We start from the raw sequence: 19938 nt of genomic DNA, 5'->3' as shown, positions 1-19938 counted from the left end.
CGGACCAACTATATGAAATAGGTATTTCAAAGGACACAGATAAAAAAAAAATTCTTAGTCTTCAATCAAGGTATCATGGTAAATGCAGGCAACATCAACTACTCTAAAAACACATTTTAACCTAGACCTAATTTTGATGGATGTTTTGTATCTTTAGATAATGAAGATGTTCATTTATGAAAATGTAATTCTTATAAGCTAAAGTTTCCTGTTAAGAAAGACACTTTTTCTACAAGAGGAAAATAGAAATGTATGGGAATAAGAATGATAGGAGAAGTATCAAAGGATAATATAATGAATGAAATATAAATTATGTACTATCCTTATATTTGAATATAAAGATAGTGTTTTTTTCTTTATGAAAAAAAATAAGTAGCGTTCAAAATAAATGAAACAATCAAAAGACACATTAAAACACAATTGATGGAGACCCCAAAATGTACTCCAACTATGTTACTGCTTATCCACATTTAGTGAAAGTGCCTCAGTTTCTCCTATGACAGAGCACACCTCTTTTGTCAGCCTCCATCACCCTAAATCCCATCATTTTTTGTCTGCCTCCATTGCTCTGCTTCATGAAGAACCCATCAACAAGGTAAATATGGACTCCTAACCCTTTACCTTTTCCTTTATTACTAGCGCCTCATGTTGAAACATTTAAGACAAATTAAATTTTAAGACAAAATACTCCTTTTGTCTTAATATCCCCTTTTTTGTAGTAGCGTCGAATGCAGCAAAAGACAAGTTGTGTCTAATCATATCGACGAAGATTAAAGGGACATAAAATGAATTGATGTTCATGAAATTTTGCCAGGAAAAGTTGTCACATTCTTAAGAGTCGTCTACCCACACAAAACGAAGAGCCCAATCATTGTATTTATATAATATAACATGAATGATAAGTGAAATAGCAACCCCCAGATAGGTGTGGGACAATGGTAGCATGCAAGTTTGCAGACTTAGGGCGCGCTGTCAGAGTCAATTTTGTAGTTTTTTAAATAATATTTTCTTAAATTGATATGTTTTTTTCTTAAATGGATTTCGTCTTAAGTGACCATTGCCTTAAATGTAAAGTTGTGTCTTAAAATATTTTTGTCTTAAATATAAAGTTGTCTTAAAATAATTGTCTTAAATTGTTTTTGTCTTAAAATATTTTTTTGTCAAAGTGTTTTTGTCTTAACTGTAAAGATTTTCCTTAATATATTTTTGTCTTAAATATAAAAGTTTGTCTTAAAATATTTTTGTCTCAAATTGTTTTTGTCTTAAAATATTTTTGTCTTAAATATAAAGTTTTATCTTAAAATATATTTGTCTCAAACTCTTTTTGTCTTAAATTTTATATTTAATACAATATAATTGATATAAAATTTTAATGTAGAATAACTAAAATAAAAAGTAACATTTTGAGACAAAATTTCTTTTTTGTCTTAAAAAAATGTGTTAAAAGTGCCCTTGGTGTAGTAGTACATATATATCTATGTGTGTATAAAATTAAGCAAATAGAAGTTAAATTGTTGACATTACTTTAATAATGATGTTAAAAGTTATTAATTTTGATAATGTTGTGAAAACATAATTACCTAATAAGTCTACCACATATCAATATTTTGTGAAAAATATTTTTGTACTAGATGTAGCAAGGTGTTTTAAAATTTAGTATATGGAGCGATAATATCACAGAACATAACATTATGTGAGAACATCTAAACATATTTAAACCAATAATAAATTAAGATCTATCAAGCACTTAGATAGATTGAATTTTTAAAATTTAAATTTAAAATGAGCTCATAATAGTAATTTCTAAAACTAAAATTAAACACTTCTTAGAAACAATAAAATATAGAAACATAAACAAATATAGTGATTATAAATGGAGTCCCATATGAAAAGTATAAATACTTATAGCGCCAAACGAGTGAAATTTGGAGATAATACTAAAAAATGATGACTCCCATGACTCCTTATATTGTGAAAGTTAATATCCCTTTGCCAATCTTTATAATACTGTTTTACTTACACATTATCTTTTAGGTTATATTTCAAATGTGCGTTCTTTTGAGATATCTAATAAACTATTTTTAGAATATTACATAATTATTTATAATTCTTTAAAGAGATGAACCATTGGATTTGAATGGTTGTCATAAATCAATAACCTTTATTGGAGAAGCATTTTTTAAATTAATTTGGTTAGATGTGGAAATTATCCTTGCTTTTGATTAAATATTATTGATAATTAGGATGAGTTTATTTGAAGCACAAATTTCATTATCTTTTTGTATGAAGTCATATGTATTACAAATTGCTTATATCTTAGTTATATATTTTTCAACAAGAATATCATCAAGTTGATATTGTTTTTATTTTAATTTTATAGTAAATGATTCAATGAATTGATCCTTTATCAAGATCTCTTTGAATATTATTAGCCAAATATATTGTTTCAACCATGTGATCAATGATATTTTTCTTATTTTGTAAATCACACTCAATTGTTTTAATTTAATTTTGCAATTCAAGTTGTATTCTTTCTAATTCTTGAATTCATGAGATGTGTTTTGTAAATTATTTCATCCTTTTCCCACTTTTGTCACTCACTTGTCATGCTCACCTCTACTTTTTCACTTAATTATATGCTTATGTGTCATGCTCACTTCCACTTATTTTTTTTTATATAATACACATTTAATTTTATGTTACCTCAAGGTATCAAGAACTATTGATCATGCACTTCAAATGGAATTTTACAAATGATCTAACCATGAAAACATTCTTGAAATTTCACCCCTGATTCAATTCAATATGTCAAATGATTTTTGACTTCTAAAAACTTGTATTTTTTTCAAAGGGTTAACAAATTTAACATTTTCTAATGATCAAATTCAATGTTGATTCATCATATTTTACAATATAATGAAGACTTTAATGCTTTAAAATGTTGTTTTCTTTGATTTATTACCATTTCTATAAGTAACTATCTATCTTCTTAGTGATTTTCATGCCTTCTTGTTCCAAGTGTATCATGAAGAATTCTATGTAAATTACAAAATGTGACAGGATAAAGTGTCACACATTCAAAAATTAAGTGATCCTTAGACACCTTTATTCAATTTCAAGGTGATCTAAGACAAGTAGCAATACAAAAATTTAATTCTATTGTGATTCCTTTCCATGACCAAAATGACGTGCCTAGCTACAATGAAAGGGATACAATGATATCAATATCCCAATAGTTACTTGAAATTTAACATGACTATTACATGCTTATTTCTCTCAAACATTTAAATGATTAAAAAAGTTGTCTAAAATTTCAAACTACTTCACTAGAATTATAAAAAACTAAATCCTTCATCAAATGGGTTGTAGCTTGGCAAAAATCAACATAAAATTGAACAATTTCTACATTTATTTTCATAAGCAAGAAGTTGGGATTGGTCTCCACTTATGTGTAGGTGGAATTGCATATGGATATAGATAGGTATTTGCTTTTCATTATACAACAACATATAACATCATGATCTCTCCTTGGACTTATGAGAAATATACCATAAGTTATCTTATGCTTTGGCACTGAGCTTTGAAGAAAGAAGGTTGGTAATTCACATAACAACTCTCACATGTCACATCACTAACAACATGCAATATAAAAATTGATATTTTTTTCTACCCTTATAATCATTCATAGTAAGCTAATAAAATAAATTCATATACTTTGACAGAATTGTAATTCACCCCTTTACAATGTGATGTCATTCTAGTTGTGTTGACATTATGTTACTAACCATCTGTAAGAAATCTTATCTAGATTGATATACATAAATCACAACCTATAAATTTTTCCTCCTAAGATGATGAAGGTTATTGCACATTTTCTTAACCCCATATTTATGCTAAAACTATCATGTAATTCTTTGTCACTAAAAGGAAACATGCCTAAGTAAGAGAAAAAACTGGTTCGTTAATGGAGGCGTAACCTAACCGACCTAGGGTTTCGGCTCCTCGACGGCTTTCACACTGTTCTCCAGGAGCTAGCGACGGGTGACACTCTCCTTCTTCGGGGCTGCGGTCTCAGGAAGAATGGAGCCGGAGGGGTCCAGTGGGACCCCGTCTTTCAAAGAAATAGTCAAACTCTCGAAATCGCACATTGCATCGGTGGGAGTGAGAATAGCAGGCTCAGACAGTAAGCTGTTAAGTGGCTCAAGCAATAAGGCAAAGAAGCAGCCTCAGCCTAACAAGGCAGACAAGACCACAGGCGGCATGAACACAGAAAAAAGAAAAACTGCAGACAAACAGGACAAAAATGTTGACAGAAAGCAGTCATCAGAAAATAGAATAAAGACAACAGCTAACGACAAAGAAGGGAAAGGAAAAGAAATAGTGCATCCAGAAAAAGAGGGGGAAACAAGAGCAGACCCCATAAGCAATCAGGAAAACAACAAGGCTTGCAAACCAAAAAAACTTGACAGCTTACGGATAAATATCAACGACCCTGAAATTCAAGCTTACAGGGACCAAATGGCGGAATATGCCATAATCTGCAAATTCATGGGCATCTGGCCCTCCGAAAGAACCCTATGCCATTGGATACAACAACACTGGAAACCGAAAGGGACTGTGCAGCTGCACCTAGGAGCCAAAGGTTTTTTCACAGTGGTTTTTGAAAACTTAGAAGACAAGGATAGAGTATTTGAGGCAGGCCCGTACTTTCTAGCAGCAGCTGGGCTCTATATGAGACCTTGGAAGCCAAACTTTGTACCAGAGAAGGAAACCTTCACTCAAGTGCCTGTCTGGATCAGACTCTTCTCCCTTCCCATGGATTACTGGGGTCTTAACGCCCTGAAGCAAATCAGAGACAAGCTTGGCACTTTCGTTAAAGCCTCAGAAGCAACTATGCAAAGAAGATACACAACCTATGCGCGAATATGTGTTGAACTAGATGTCTCAGGAGCTTTGCATGAGGGAGTATGGCTGGACTACAGGGATGAAGAATACTATCAGGCGCTTGATTATGAGCAAATACCCTTCAGATGCAGGAAATGCCACGAGCATGGACACTTAGTAAGAGAATGCCCCTTGAACAAAAAAGAGACGGAAAAGGAAAAAACACAGAACGACAAAGACAAGAATGACTTCATTAGACCTAAGAATAGGCAGAGAGCCCTCAGAAGGAGAAATGGTAAAGGGAGAGTAGAGACGAACTTTTTCAGAAACCCCTTTGAGGTTCTTGATCAAGACACTGACTCGGGGGAAAAACAGCATACTCCCCATAACGACAAAAGGCAAGAGGTGCAGGGCCAACTCACAGAAGAAGACAAACCGGAGGCAACAACAGGGGAGGAAGTCCTCATGGCTGACAGAACTGTTGAAACGGAGGAGGAAACCGACATGCAAACAAGTGAAGCAGGAAGCGAAGACTGGGAGCTGGAGAACACCCTAGAATCGGCTGGAATGAATCTACAGGAGATGGTAGCAAGCTGGAAAACCAAGGGAATGGAAGCAATCCTAGAAGAAGAAATAAAGAAGGTTAATGATCTGTTTATTGCAAGACAGAAGGCACTCATGGAAAAACAGAGAGGCAAACTTGGAATAATCAAAGGGGGCTCACCTCATCACCAACTGCAGTTGGGAAGAATTTCAGGCCCAAGACATAAGCGTCGACGGGGCCGGAAGACAAAATCAGAGCAGCTACAGGAACTCGGAGAGATGCTAATCAACGCCGGTATGGTTAGGCAGCTAGAGGAGTACACGTCCTTCCAACCAAATTGTTAAATATGAAGGTCATTTCTTGGAACGTCAGAGGAATAAGTAGTCAGGCCAAACAAAGGGTCCTAATGCGCATAATGAGGAAGTATCATCCAGATTTGCTGTTTCTCCAAGAAACCAAATGCAACAGTGAACTAATAGGAAAGCTTCGAGGCAGGATCAACAAGAATCTTGAAGCAACGGAGATTGAAAGTAAGGGTCGGGAGGGTGGACTAGCTACCTTCTGGGACACACGCAAGTTTCAGCTCTTAACAGCTGAAGCCAGCAAGCACTACCTAGCTTTAGAACTGCAGCCAACAGGTAATTCTTCTTCTTTCTTCTGTATTAACGTCTACAGTCCTCAAAAGATAGAAGATAAATTTTGTTTTCTAGATTCGCTTGCCAAACTCATAGAAAGACACCAGAATGCCAACTTCATACTGGGGGGAGATTTCAATATGATAACCTCCCTCCTGGAAAAGAAAGGAGGTATAAGGAGACTTCTCAAGGATGGAGAAGCCTTTATAAGTTTCATAGAAAACACGAAACTGGTGGATATTCTCCCCAAAAGCGGAAAATTTACCTGGAACAATAGAAGGGGGGGAGATAGGCTCATTGCGTCCAGATTGGATCGCTTTTTAGTCTCAGAAAATCTGCTGCTGAACGGAATAGATGTAGAATCTAACATCCTCCCCTCTGGAGGATCTGACCACTGGCCGGTCTCTCTGGTTGTCGAGATCCAGGAAACTCCCAAAAACAAACCCTTCAGGTTTGAAAAATTCTGGATAGATCATCCCTATTTCTTAGAAATGATAGAGAAATGGTGGAAAGAGCCTACAAGGGAAGAGGGATCCAAAATGTTTAATCTCCAACAGAAACTAAAAAACATCAAGCTCAAATTAAAGGAATGGAACAAAGTAGTCTTCAGAAACATCTTTCAAGAGAAAGCAATCATTGAAGGAAAACTAGAACTGATACAAAAGGAAGGCATGGAAGGCCGCAGAGAGGAGGAGACAAGCAAACAGGAAGACGAACTCATGCAGCAATGGCACACCAGATGCAAACAAGAAGAAACTCTATGGAAACAGAAATCCAGAATTCTCTGGCTGAAAGAAGGGGAGCAAAACACAAAGTTCTTCCACAGATCAGCCATGGACCATAGAAATGCCAACAAAATCCTGGAGATAAAAGATGAGGAGGGGAACCTTGCACGAAACCATAAGGAAATATCAGCTACCCTCAGACATCATTTCAGCTCAATAGCGCAGGAACCAAACATTAATAGGGAGGAAGCCATCAAAAAAGTCACAGGAGTAATTCCAAAAATTATCACTAAAGAACAGAACTGGTTCCTCCGAAAAACAATCACAATGGAAGAAGTGGAGGAGGCGGTCAAAAGCATTCCCAATGATAAAGCTCCCGGCCCGGATGGCTTCACCATCAACTTCTATAAAGCTTGCTGGAACATCGTCAAGCAAGATATATGGGAAATAGTAGAAGACTCCAGGAGATCCAAGACCATCCTCAAGTCTTTAAATTCTACCTTCATAGCTCTTGTGCCTAAAGTGGAAGCAGCTAACACTCCGGATAAGTTTCGGCCTATAGCCCTCTGCAATGTCATCTACAAAATAATCTCAAAAGTCATTGCAAACAGGTTGAAAGCCATCCTTCCGGGTATCATATCCCCCGAACAATCCGGCTATGTGGAAGGGAGGCAAATCATGGACAATATCTTGTTGGCGCAAGAAATGATTCACTCCCTTCATTCTAGAAAAGAAGCAGGTATGCTAATGCAGCTCGATCTCTCCAAGGCTTATGATAAGGTCAGCTGGTCATACCTAGAAGCGGTGCTGACAGCTTTTGGATTTAGCAATCAGTGGATCAAGTGGATTCTAGCCCTCATCCAATCTCCTAAACACTCCATCCTGGTGAACGGAGCGCCCTCTGTCCCTTTCCAACCGTCTAGAGGTATCAGGCAAGGTGATCCCCTGTCCCCATTCTTATTCATTATCCTCATGGAGGGTCTTGGTAGATTAATAACCAAGAACAAAGAAGAAGGCATCATCAAAGGCCTTCAACCCATTAGAGAGTGTCCTGCTACCACCCATCAACAATTTGTAGATGACACCATGCTTCATGGTATTCCCACTGCCAAGGAAGCCTTAGCCTTCAAAAACATTCTGACCCTTTTCAGTCAAGCCTCAGGAATGGAGATTAACTTCTCCAAGTCCACGTTGTTCTTCTTCAATACTCACCCTTCCATCCAAGCTCACCTTTCTCATCTTCTTGGGTTCAAAATTGGATCTCTCCCCTCCAGATATCTTGGGGCCCCCCTCACTCTCAAACCTTGGCAGAAAGGGCATTGGGAGAAAATCTTAGCCAGCATGGAAAGGAAAAGTAAGCACTGGACTCACCGCGCTCTAAACTTTGCAGGCAGATTAATCCTCACAAAGGCGGTTTTGCAGGCAATCCCTCACTACATGCTCTCTATCCTTCCGGCACCAAAAGGAGTCCTAAACCAAATTCGGAGCATTCAACGCTCCTTTCTATGGAGCGGAAGCAGCAAGAAGAACAAATGGGCGCTCGTGGCTTGGGAAAAATTATGCAAACCGAAAACCCAGGGAGGACTAAATCTAGTGGATCCAACCATAGTAAACAACATCTGTGGATCCAAGATTTGGTGGAAGTGGATCTCAGATGTAAACATTCCCTGGGCCATGCACTGGAAAGAGAAGTACATGCCGAACAGCAACAATCTAGACATTATCAGGATGCAGATCACCCGCCAAGGCTCACCAATATGGAACCACGCTCAGGCTAACAGAGGCATAATCCAGGATCACAGTTTTTGGGAAATCAGAAATGGCAACAATGCTCTCTTTTGGGAAGATGCCTGGCAACAACTACCCAAGTTGGAATCCCCGAACCTCCTTCCCCTGAAACAAAGTCAGCAAGCGGCAGGCAAATTCACTGTAAGTCAGTACTGGACGAACAACACTGCTGATTAGGATTGGAGGCAGTGGACAGTCTTTGATCCAAATAACAATGGCCTCCCTCAGGAAATTCTACAAAATTTAAATCAACAGCTTTCTAAGAGAAAAATCAGAACTGCAACCGAGAATGACAAGCTCAGATGGGGGCCCAAAGGGAACGGGCATTTCTCTTTGAAAGAGGCCCGGATTATTCTGGATGAGGAAGGACCTCCAAATTTGCAACCTTGGGCAACCAATGTCTGGAACAACTTGCTTTGGCCGAAAATAAGAACGTTTCTATGGTTACTAATGAAGAAAAGGACTCTCACCTGGGAAAACCTTTTAAAGAAAGGCTTTAGTGGTCCATCCAGATGCCCTATGTGTAATATGGAGGAGGAAACGATGAACCACCTCCTCAACTCATGTGATTGGGCGTCTAAACTATGGGAATGGATGGAAGAAATTCTAGAAACCTCTGACAGGAACAGGGATTCGATACAGGAAACGATCTCCAACTAGAGAAGCAGGTTCTCAAAATTAGACAGGGTGGAAAGCATCTGGAAAGCTGCTCCTGGCTTTATAGTATGGACCATTTGGAAAGAACGTAACCGCAGAATTTTCAAAGAAGAAACCAGAAGCCTAGAACTTGCAAAGGAATCTATCTCAACAAATCTTAAACAGCTCATACAAGCCAAATGCAAAGCTCAGGCTGAGGAAAAACCAACTGCTCGGGATTCAAGAATCCTCAAGGCGTTTCAATTGGAAAATGTTAGCCATCAACCAACAGGGGGAGGATCTCACCAACCTGCGTCAACTTCCTCAATGTGGCAACAACCTCCTTCGGGCTGCCTGAAGATGAACTTTGACGGGGCCTCTCGGGGAAACCCGGGTACTCCAGGTATCGGGGGAGCGATCAGAAATCAAACAGGGGAAATTACTCACATTTTCTGCAGAGCTTTAGGTGAAGCAACCAATAATGAGGCCGAATTTGCTGCACTTGAGCAGAGCTTGAAAATCCTAAACAATCTCAGAAGGGGTAATCTAATCGTTGAAGGAGACTCTCTTCTCGCTATAACGGCGGCTAAACGCCTACAGACAGGCACGGCCATAAGCAAAGCGACCAAGCACTGGAGGCTAGCCAAAGCTACGGAGAACATAGCTGATCTAGTAGTGGGCATGAAGGGTCTTATCCTTCAGACAACCAGAAGAAAAGCAAATGGTCTAGCTGATTATCTAGAAAATTGTGGAGCAGACAACCCTGACTTTGCTATTGACAAGTGCTAGCGGGATTTAGATGACGAAACCATAAAAGAAGGATGTATCCATCTGGCAGCGAACGACTTGACTCAGACTACCCAACCCTAATCCAGGTTGGCATCTGGCAACATCCGCGACATCATAAGAAGACAAGGAAGGAACACCATCCCCAAGCTTATCACGGGATGATTGGACGCAGGGACCGGCAACACTTATGGCGGCACCAGCCCATCTGGACTGGAGATCAACACAACTTAAGCTACGGGATACGGTTCATAAAACACCGTCCCTTTGGCACGTACGGAGAGGATCCACATGGCAAGAATCCTAAACCATTAATGGTAATTCGAAGTGGAAGATGGTGGTACTACACTCGATGGAGTAGTCTCAGGCATGAGAGCTCCGAGAGCACTCCCAACCTCACGCGCCACCACCCTTGGCGCAGGCTAGCTTCATACACTTGGCACACAGCTCGTCGTCCTAACCATCTCATCATCAGTTTCAACATCACCAGGGAGAAGGCCGCTTGTGTGACGTCTCAGGTCACCTACCAACTTGGTACTACCAACACTGCAGGTAGTTACTCCCCTCTTATGAGGAAACGTCGCCTCCTCCTCTATAAAAACAGGGGCAAAGGCCCTGCTCGCCACATTGTTTCCAACATCTGTATGAGGAAGGGGCAATTCCTCAATTCTGTTTCAACTCAGGCAAGTCATGAGACGTTCACCATGAAAGAGGGGAACAGTCGCTGCGAAGCAGCTAATAAGGACCTTCAGGCTGCTAGAAGGGGGTACGAAACCAGAACTGCAACCCGCATCAAGCGCAAAATAGCAGAAATGGAAGCTGAGGCGAGATGTGAGGAGGGGGGTCGCTCGGAGCAGGAAATTGCGGCTGCAGTCGACTGGGTCACTGACCCTGGCACGCCTGCGAAAAGGGCGACTCAGTATGTTCGCACCAAGGCGGAATGCTGGCGCATGAAGACCTTGATTGCGAAAGCTCTAGAGTCAGTAACAGAGGTCAATCTTACCACTCAGGTCAATCTCACCACAGAACAGATGGCCAGGATCACAGATTTCAACAGCTCCCTGGATGGCAAATTGACGGAAATGAATGAATCTATCAAAACCCAGAACCGCCTGATAATGCTGCTCATTCAGCTTCTAAAGAACACCATAGATACTGATCCGGTGACGCAGCAAGCAAACGCCAGCGTAGACTATACTACCCAGCCTTCCACCTCCGCAGGGGTTCAACCAGCTACACTGGAGGAGATGCAAACAAGGATTGGCAATCATGCAAGGTACAGAGGAATGGATACTAACGCCCAGTCGGGTAACTACCGCCTCTAAGGTTTTTCGTTTGCTTCTGTTTGGGCCAATGATCCTGTCTCCCGGTCTTCTGTTTAATATGTGCTTTCGGCTTTATGTATGGGTCCGCGGCTAGGATTTTTCTACTTCTCTCCCCTCCTGGTAGAACCCATGACGTAGCAGTATTTTGCTCTGCCTCTTGTCACCCTGCGTGGTGGACATCGTTTTGGTGCTCATGTAAAGTGCCCTCTGAGCAGGTGATTAAGCTAGGAATATTGTACATCCCTGCTCTCACTGCCCATGCAGTTTTTTGTATTATACTTTTTATATAATATAATCTTCTTACTTACAAAAAAAAAAAAAAGGAAACATGCCTAATATTTGTAAAAGGGGATGTGCATGTCATGTTAAGAATTATCATGAAAAATGATGACATGATAGAGAAATGCATCAATAGAGTTTGAGATATATGATAAATACTAATGGTGTTCAATAGTGGCCTTGTGAGCCATGGGCTTGGTCATCATTCTAGTAGAAGAACTATTTGGAGAAGTGGGATTAGTAGTGGAAGTTAGATTCATAGATTTTCACATACAAACAAATTATTAGAATCACATGGATTCATATTGTTAAACCCCTTATGTAGAGCCAAGGTTGAGTGTACTAGCGAAATCATTGTCGAGGTGATCCATGTGAAGAATTAACATGAGAAATATGATGTAATGTGTTTTTAATACTATAGGATCCATAGAATTCATAGAGAAACTCATTCATAGGGTCATTGTTGGATATAATTCCATAATATTCCAATATTGGACCACTCGTTCTCTCTCCCATGATTAATCACGATCCAAGTAAGTTCCTCTCATATTTCATTCTCTAAATATCTCAATCCATTATATTGCAAAGAAAACGCTAACAACCACTAATTCTAAGGATAAAACTCTGTGAAATGAATTGGCACCTCCAAGATCTCCTATCCCTTCTCACAAATCATAAAACTTCTCAAATTCAGCTCCCTCACTAATAGTATAGATAATTCAATCCTTTCATAACCATGGCTCTAATGGATATTGACTATATTTGGTTATTTACTACTAACACATTTCAATAATACATGGGTCATAGGTCAATCTCATTTTGTATGGGCCATTGCAACTAAAATTGGGCTAGGGATAGTGCACAAATTCTCAGTCTGTGATTTGGGCATGAGTGACCTTCATATAGATGATAAATGATAGTAGTAGTGGTGCATGGACTATAGATACAACCACCATATATGGCAATGGTTATGGTTTTGTACAATGGAAAATTAGAATGGTATTCTAAGATGTTTACTACAATAGCTTGAGTAAAAAAATTGAATGGCCTACCATCTCAACTTCCCTTTTCATATGGTCAATATGAAAATATGGCAAAACTAACACATGTGACAATAAGAAAAATAGAAGAAAATAGTTTGAGAATGATCACAATAAAGACTATTTGTAATTGACTTTGCCAATTCAACATTTTTTATCATTCAACGCTATTACATTAACCCTTTGCATTGAAATTTTTTATTTCATCATTTTTTACCTTTCAAGTTATTAGTAGTCTTCATCATCCCAAGAAACTAAGGAAATAGGGAAAATTTAAAACTAAAATTACCATATTAATCTTAGGTATATTTAGAATATTTAAAATATCATAATGCACATGGATCAAACGAGCGTAGATCCATCTTTACCCTGGATCTATCAACCTGCTACATGGATGAAATCTCTTGAGAGGCAAACCTTTCCTAGAGTTTTGCACTTAAAAAATTGGTTTGCAATTGGACAGATTTGATACCTCTAGGTGCTTGATAAATGTAGGATTAAGATGGATCTAGGTTGGTTATTTTGTTTTCATGCATCATGTTTCTTGACCACAATCAACTTTCGTTGTTTATGGGTGATTTGTTCAATTCAATAAAATTTGATCAAAATTTGGTCAATTTGATCTCAAAAGGTTAATTATCATTTCCATCTTCATTACATATATGTACATCTATATATTCAAAACATCAAAGTTCCATGGTGAGTTCAATTATAAATAAATAAAAATAAATGAAAATATAACTTTTTAAACTTTATTTAAATTAACAATTTAGCCCTAATTGATAGAGTATTCTTAGTATATACATAACCTAAAATTCAAATAGAGACCATATCCAAGTTAGGGGCATAATTTTGATTTGAATGTAAAAAACATTCATAGCAAAATTTCAGGTTCTTAACTATAATTCTTTTTTTTTTTTAAATTATGTTTTTTAAATTTCTCTGGGTAGCTGATATATTGGAAATTAAAATAATTCTCATTAATTAAAATTCTCTATTTTATTAATTAAATAAGTGTTTATAGAGTTAGTTGATATGTGGAAAAATCTAATTTTTGATTTTTTTTTTAATTACATTTTTTCAGAAGGTAGCCATATTATCAACCTGAGCCAAATTTTGGTTAATTTTTTTAAATATAATTTAAATGTACCATATTAAGAGACAAAATTTACAAAATTTTCCTTGCAAGTAACACTTAAAAGTAACCATTATATGCCTCCATTTTCTTGAAATTATATATATATATATATATATATAATATTTTAAATTTAAATAATTACATTTTAAATTTAAATAAATAAATACCACTTTTTTTAACTTTAATTTTATTTAAATGAACTACTTAAACTTTAATAAATTTTTAATTTTATTTAAATTAAATTTTAAAATAATTTTATATAGAGTATTTTAATTACATACTCAACCTAAAATTCAAAGAAAGTCGATGTACAAATTAGTAAAGGAATATCAATATCAAATCTAAGACCAATGGGAACGGTCAGTAGGCAAATTAGTGACATAATTTCGATTTGAATGTAAACAAACAATCATATCCAAACTTCAAGTTAGTTAACCAATTCGACTTTTTCAACACAGTTCCTATTCAAAGGACAAAACTTCTGTACTCAACTGAAATATGACCGCATAAGAGCATAGCAGAATTAATTTTGGTGCTTCTAATTGAAAATCTGTATTATTACTTTAATCAGATGTGTCATTGCATTTCACATTTCAACTCCAACATCGTCTGTTTGGTCTTCCCCACAACAATACGGGTTCTTTTCAGTGTGTCACCCACATAAATTCTCTGCTTTCTGTCTATTACGATTTGGTGCCTGATTATTTGATTTGGGTACCTCTCCAGAAAAGTTTTCTGAAGGTCCAGCTCTATAAATGATATTTGGTAACTCATATTAGGTGTAGAAACTTGAAAGAAAATTAACAAAACTGATTATTTATTACAAGTATAGAATCTCACTGTGGTATAACCAATCGTCGATAAAGAATGGGAATGAACTCAACTGACTTTTTATTAAAATGATAGATAAGGCCAAAATCTCATTGTGGCAGAACATATAAAAGTTAATTGAAAGGAAAACCACTTTAATCTTAGTCTTAAGATACATGAACCTGAACTTTTGCATTTATATTTATGTCATAAAAAGTGAATGACGGACCCTTTTCTTGAAAATGTAATATATTTGTCGTAGAGGAAACTAAGGCGACCCAATTTTGTTTCAAAATTTAAAGATATTATGATGCTGGCATGATTTGACTGGCGGATGATCGTGTTACCAGATCTACAAAGCACTAAATGCTTCAGCCAAGGCTCACTGCTTGCTCGGATTAGGAATCCACCATAGGACCTTTCTCATCTCTCCTCTGATTCAGCTTCTTTTTCACTGTGTCGCTTCTCTAATTCCTTTACCTCAACACAGACTTGTGCAAGCACTGGAAGAATACGCCATGCAACGTCTGACACTAACATGTGAAATCCAAGAATATGTATCAATTTAGGAAAGGTAAGGTAGTATGTAAGGGAATTTTGAGTGTGTATGTCTCCTTTTTGGTTTGACTCCGCATTGTCACCGTTTTGGTCACCATAAAATTCTGCTCATTGTTCGAGAATTAGGCAAGAAACGCTTTCCACTCCTCGGCAAATTATGTACATCAAGAGCCTTAATATTTATTTGAGATAAACTAAAATAATTCACAGTAAAGTTGTTCCTTGCAAAAAAAATACTTTCTTGTTGGATCCCTATAATACTAGTGATTACCCCATTACTATTGTAGTTGTATCCTTTATTAATATCGTTGTGTCCCTATTGCTCCCATATTGTTATTATTGCGCGCCATAGAATACCTCTATTGTTATTTTTATGACTTTATATTATTATTGTTAGGTCCTGGGTTATATTGTGACTCATTAGACTCCTATATATAGAAAGGAGGTTTTGTCATTTGAATCATCCAAAAATTGCTCATTTATGTAATGTAAAAGAGGTTGCCCCCTCGAAGAGGCTGAATTCTAAGGCATGGATTTTTCTTTTCTATCTTTTTGTGACTTTATTTCATAACATTTGGTATAGCTTTGGATTCTAGGGTTTCGCTGCTTCAAATAGGTCATCGTGGCATTTTCGCTATAACTTTTTTCTGTGACGTTTCAGAAGCTAAAAAAAGACCATTTGAGAAGAAATTGCGTTGAATCTCGGGTCCGAATTTCAGAGCTTTTCACGTTATATTGGCGGAGATATGATCTGAGGAAGTTGGTTTTTTTGCAGACACCTAAATTACATTCCAAAGGGAAAATCGTCATAACTTTCTCTCTGAGCATCACATTGAAATTTCGTAAGAAGTTACAGAAAGAGGATAGACTGTAGTTTCTTGTATATCTTTTTCAGATCCAAAAGTTGAAACAGTGACTCGTGGCACGTCATACAAGTTCGCTCTACTGAACTAGTCTATAATCAGATCATTTTTGGAGATTGTGCATAACTCTTCATTGAAGAAACCAACTTGGATTAGACTGGTGGCACTAGAAAGAGGACATAGAGGGTTACTACAGGTCACAATTTCAGAACTGGATGATCTGAAATTGAAGAGACACACCAGATTCAATATCAAGCTTCTACAAAGTGAAAAAAGGTGTGTAGTTTTTTTTTAAATTTTTGCATAAGCTTGGTTTGAAAAATTAGTTTGAATCGGTAATTGATGCCCCGAGGAAAGAAAATGCAAACACTTAGTAAGCAACCTAAAAGCTCTAGCATGACTTATGAAGAAGAGGAAGAAATGCAGCATGATATATCAAAATTACGAGACCAAATGCAACAAGTGTCACTTGCACAAAAAGCAACAGAATCTAAGATAGATGGTTTAAAGAAAGGTGTAGAAGCTAAAATGTATTGTTTAAAGAAAGACGTATAAGCTAAGATGGATGGCATGGAAGCTAAGATGAATGGCATAGATGCTAAAATTGATGGCATGGATGATAAGATGGAAGAATTGAAGATAAATATGAATAAATTGCTACAAGAAATGGTCACTAATGGTGAAAGGGTAGTAAAGGAAACTCATGATGAGAACAAAAGAAATGTTAATCATGATTCCATAGACTCTAATGTTGGATCGAAGACCCGCCATATTCCAAAAATCGATATGAGGAAGTTTGATAGCAAAGATCCTACAACATGGATATTACAGATGGAGCAATTTTTTGATCTCAATAATGTGCAAAACACACAAAAGGTATGTATTGCAACTTTATATTTGGAACCAAATCAGTTTGTATGGTATCAGTGGCTTTGCTCTCATAAACAAATTATCACTTCGACAATTTTTATGGAAGAATTGACAACACATTATGAGGATACCAAAAGCAACACTTTTTTTAGCTGATTGATAAGTTTCAAACAAAAGAGTTCAATAATGGAGCACATTGAGGAGTTCCAAAAATTGAACATAAGGGTAAAAAATATTCCAGAGGAGCATAGAATTGATGTGTTCATAGGGACTATAAAGGATAATATCCAACATGATGTTCGCCTTTGGGAACCTGATTCATTGAAGAAGGCATTCACGTTAGAAAGAAAAATGGAAAGCAAAATTATGGAAACCAGGAAGCATACCACTCACAACTATAAAAATGGAAGTGTTGTTACCCCTAGTCTTCCACAACCTATAAGGTTGACACCACAACAATTAGAAGAAAAAAGAGCAAAAGGGCTTTGTTATAGTTGTGATAGGAAATACACTAAAGGTCACAAGTGTGCTGAGAATAAATTATTCTACATAGATTGTGAAGAGGAAGAATAAAAGGAGCAAGAAAGGTCAAAAGAAGAGGATATACTCCAGGAACAAAGCCTAGATAAAGAAGAAAGGAATCTGACCATATCTTGTAATGCTTTCGCAAGAATTACCACTCCTCAGACTATCAAGATAGAAGGACAAATCAAGAAGAAAAAGGTAATAGTGTTGATTGATTCAGGAAGTACCCACAATTTTATTCATTGTCAGGTAGCAAAAGAATTGAATTGCTTCTTATATCCAGCACCAGAGTGTGAAGTGATGGTTGCAAATGGAGGAACAATAAATTGCTCTGGAAAGTGCCATAATATCAAGCTATCCATGGGAGAATATGTATTGACTAGCCCAATGCTTTCCATTCCAATGGGAGGTGTTGATATTGTACTAAGAGTCCAATGGCTACAATCCTTGGGTACAATAGCTTTTAATTTTCAAGAACTTTTTATGAGATTTTCTGTGGAAGGAAAGGAATTTGAATTAAGGGGTATTGCAGGGAAACCGGGAAAGATAATCAGCTCTAACGATATGACAAAGCTTCTAAAAAAAGAACAAAGAGGTGTAATTGCACAATTATGTTCGCTAAATGTTTCCACATTGGAATCATCTCTTTCTCCAGATCTCCAAAAATTCTTGGACAATCATTCCAAGGTATTTGAGACTCCCAAAGGGCTCCCACCTATTCGTGATTATAATCATGCTATTCATCCGATTTCAGGAAGTGTTCCTCCAAACATTAGGCCGTACAGATATCCCTATGCCCAAAAGAGTGAAATTGAACGTATGGTTGCAGAAATGCTAGACGCTGGTATAATTCAACCGAGTCAAAGTTCTTTCTGTGCTCCAGTAGTATTGGTGCACAAGAAATATGGATCATGGCGCATGTGTCCGGATTATAGGGAGCTTAATAAGCTCACTATTAAAAATAAGTTTCCCATTCAAGTCATTGATGAATTACTGGATGAATTGCATGGATCAATTTACTTCACCAAGTTGGATCTTCATTCAGGATATCATCAAATCAGAATGAAGACTGAAGACATTCCGAAAACAACATTTAGAACTCATGAGGGTTATTATGAATTTTTGATCATGCCTTTTGGCCTTACCAATGCACCTTCAACATTTCAAGGTTTGATGAATTCCATTTTCAAACCATTCCTTAGAAAATTTGTGTTAGTATTTTTTGATGATATACTAATCTATAGCAAGTCTTGGAAGGATCATGTTGAACATGTTGACAGGGTGCTACAATTATTGGAGGAGAAACAATTATATACAAAAGGATCGAAATGTTTCTTTGGAGTACAAGAGGTGGAATATCTGGGTCATATTGTATATCATGGAGTTAAGGTAGACCCTAGCAAAATTAAAGCCATTAAGGAATGGAAAATTCCCACATCCATAAAGCATCTGCGAGGATTTCTCGGGTTGACAGGGTATTATCGCAAGTTTGTTAAGAATTATGGGAGAATAACAACACCTCTAACAACATTATTGAAGAAAGATGCATTTTCATGGACTCTAGAAGCAACAAAGGCCTTCGAGCATCTTAAAGAGGCAATGTGCCAAGCACCGGTCTTAGCTACATCAGACTTCACAAAAACCTTTATTGTGGAATGTGATGCTTCAAGGAATGGAAAGCATCACCCATTGCTTTCGAAAGTCGTCCAATCAAGGGAAAGTTTTTACGCAAAGCTATTTATGAGAAGCAAATGTTGGCAATACTCCATGCACTTAAGAAATGGCGACCCTACCTAATGGGAATACACTTCAAGGTAAAAATGGATCATGATAGCCTTAAATACTTTTTAGAACAAAGATTATCCTCTTAAGAGCAACAAAAGTGGGTCACAAAGATGTTGAGTTGTGACTTTGAAATCATCTACAAAAAAGTGAAGCAAAATGTGATCGCAGATGCACTCTCAAGAAATGATGAGGATGTGGAAGCATTGTTGTGCGCCATTTCTATTATCCAACCAGATTGGATAAACAAAGCAAGGGAGGAATGGAAGAATGGCGAAGAAGTGTGGGCACTTATTCGAAAGTTACAACAAGACTCCAGTACGTCTGATACATTTAGCTGGAAAAACGATTCGTTATGGTACAAAGATCGTTTATACCTCTGTAAGAATTCCCAGCTAAAACAAAATATTCTTATGGAATTGTGCACTTCTCCCTTAGGAGGGCACTCAGGATTTTTAAAAACTTACCAAATGGTTAAGAAAGAATTTTTTTGGGAGGGCCTTAAATCAGATATTCAAAAGTTTGTGGCGGAATGTTTGGTTTGCCAAAAAAATAAAGTTGAAACAATTAAGACATCGGGTTTATTACAACCTTTATCCATTCCAAGCCAACGTTGGGAGGAGGTTTCAATGGATTTTATCACAGGTTTACCCAAGTCTGAGGGAAAGAGTGTCATCATGGTGTTAGTTGACAGATGTTATGAAACCAGCTCAATAAAAGATAGAAAAGATAAATCCACGCCTTAGAATT

At 37.1% G+C, this 19938-nt stretch overlaps 1 protein-coding gene across 1 annotated transcript; it reads left to right on the top strand.

The window, feature by feature from the left end:
* Positions 1–9539: 9539 nt before the first annotated feature.
* LOC149182427 (uncharacterized) lies at positions 9540–10001 on the top strand. Its single transcript, XM_089414552.1, has one exon. It carries the CDS (start codon positions 9540–9542, stop codon positions 9999–10001), a length of 462 nt encoding a protein of 153 aa, XP_089270678.1.
* The last annotated feature ends 9937 nt before the right edge of the window (positions 10002–19938 follow it).

The sequence above is a fragment of the Pinus tabuliformis genome, chromosome 3_2 (genome assembly GCF_031772625.1).
Source record: "Pinus tabuliformis cultivar Carrire ecotype Pingquan chromosome 3_2, CPIR1, whole genome shotgun sequence".
Lineage (NCBI taxonomy): Eukaryota > Viridiplantae > Streptophyta > Pinopsida > Pinales > Pinaceae > Pinus > Pinus tabuliformis.
Note: the sequence above shows the minus strand (reverse complement) of the source record. Positions and strands in the feature narration are given on the sequence as shown.

Excerpts from the sequence above, each read along its gene's own strand:
- LOC149182427 (XM_089414552.1), top strand. The coding sequence starts at position 9,540 with ATGTGGCAACAACCTCCTTCGGGCTGCCTGAAGATGAACTTTGACGGG.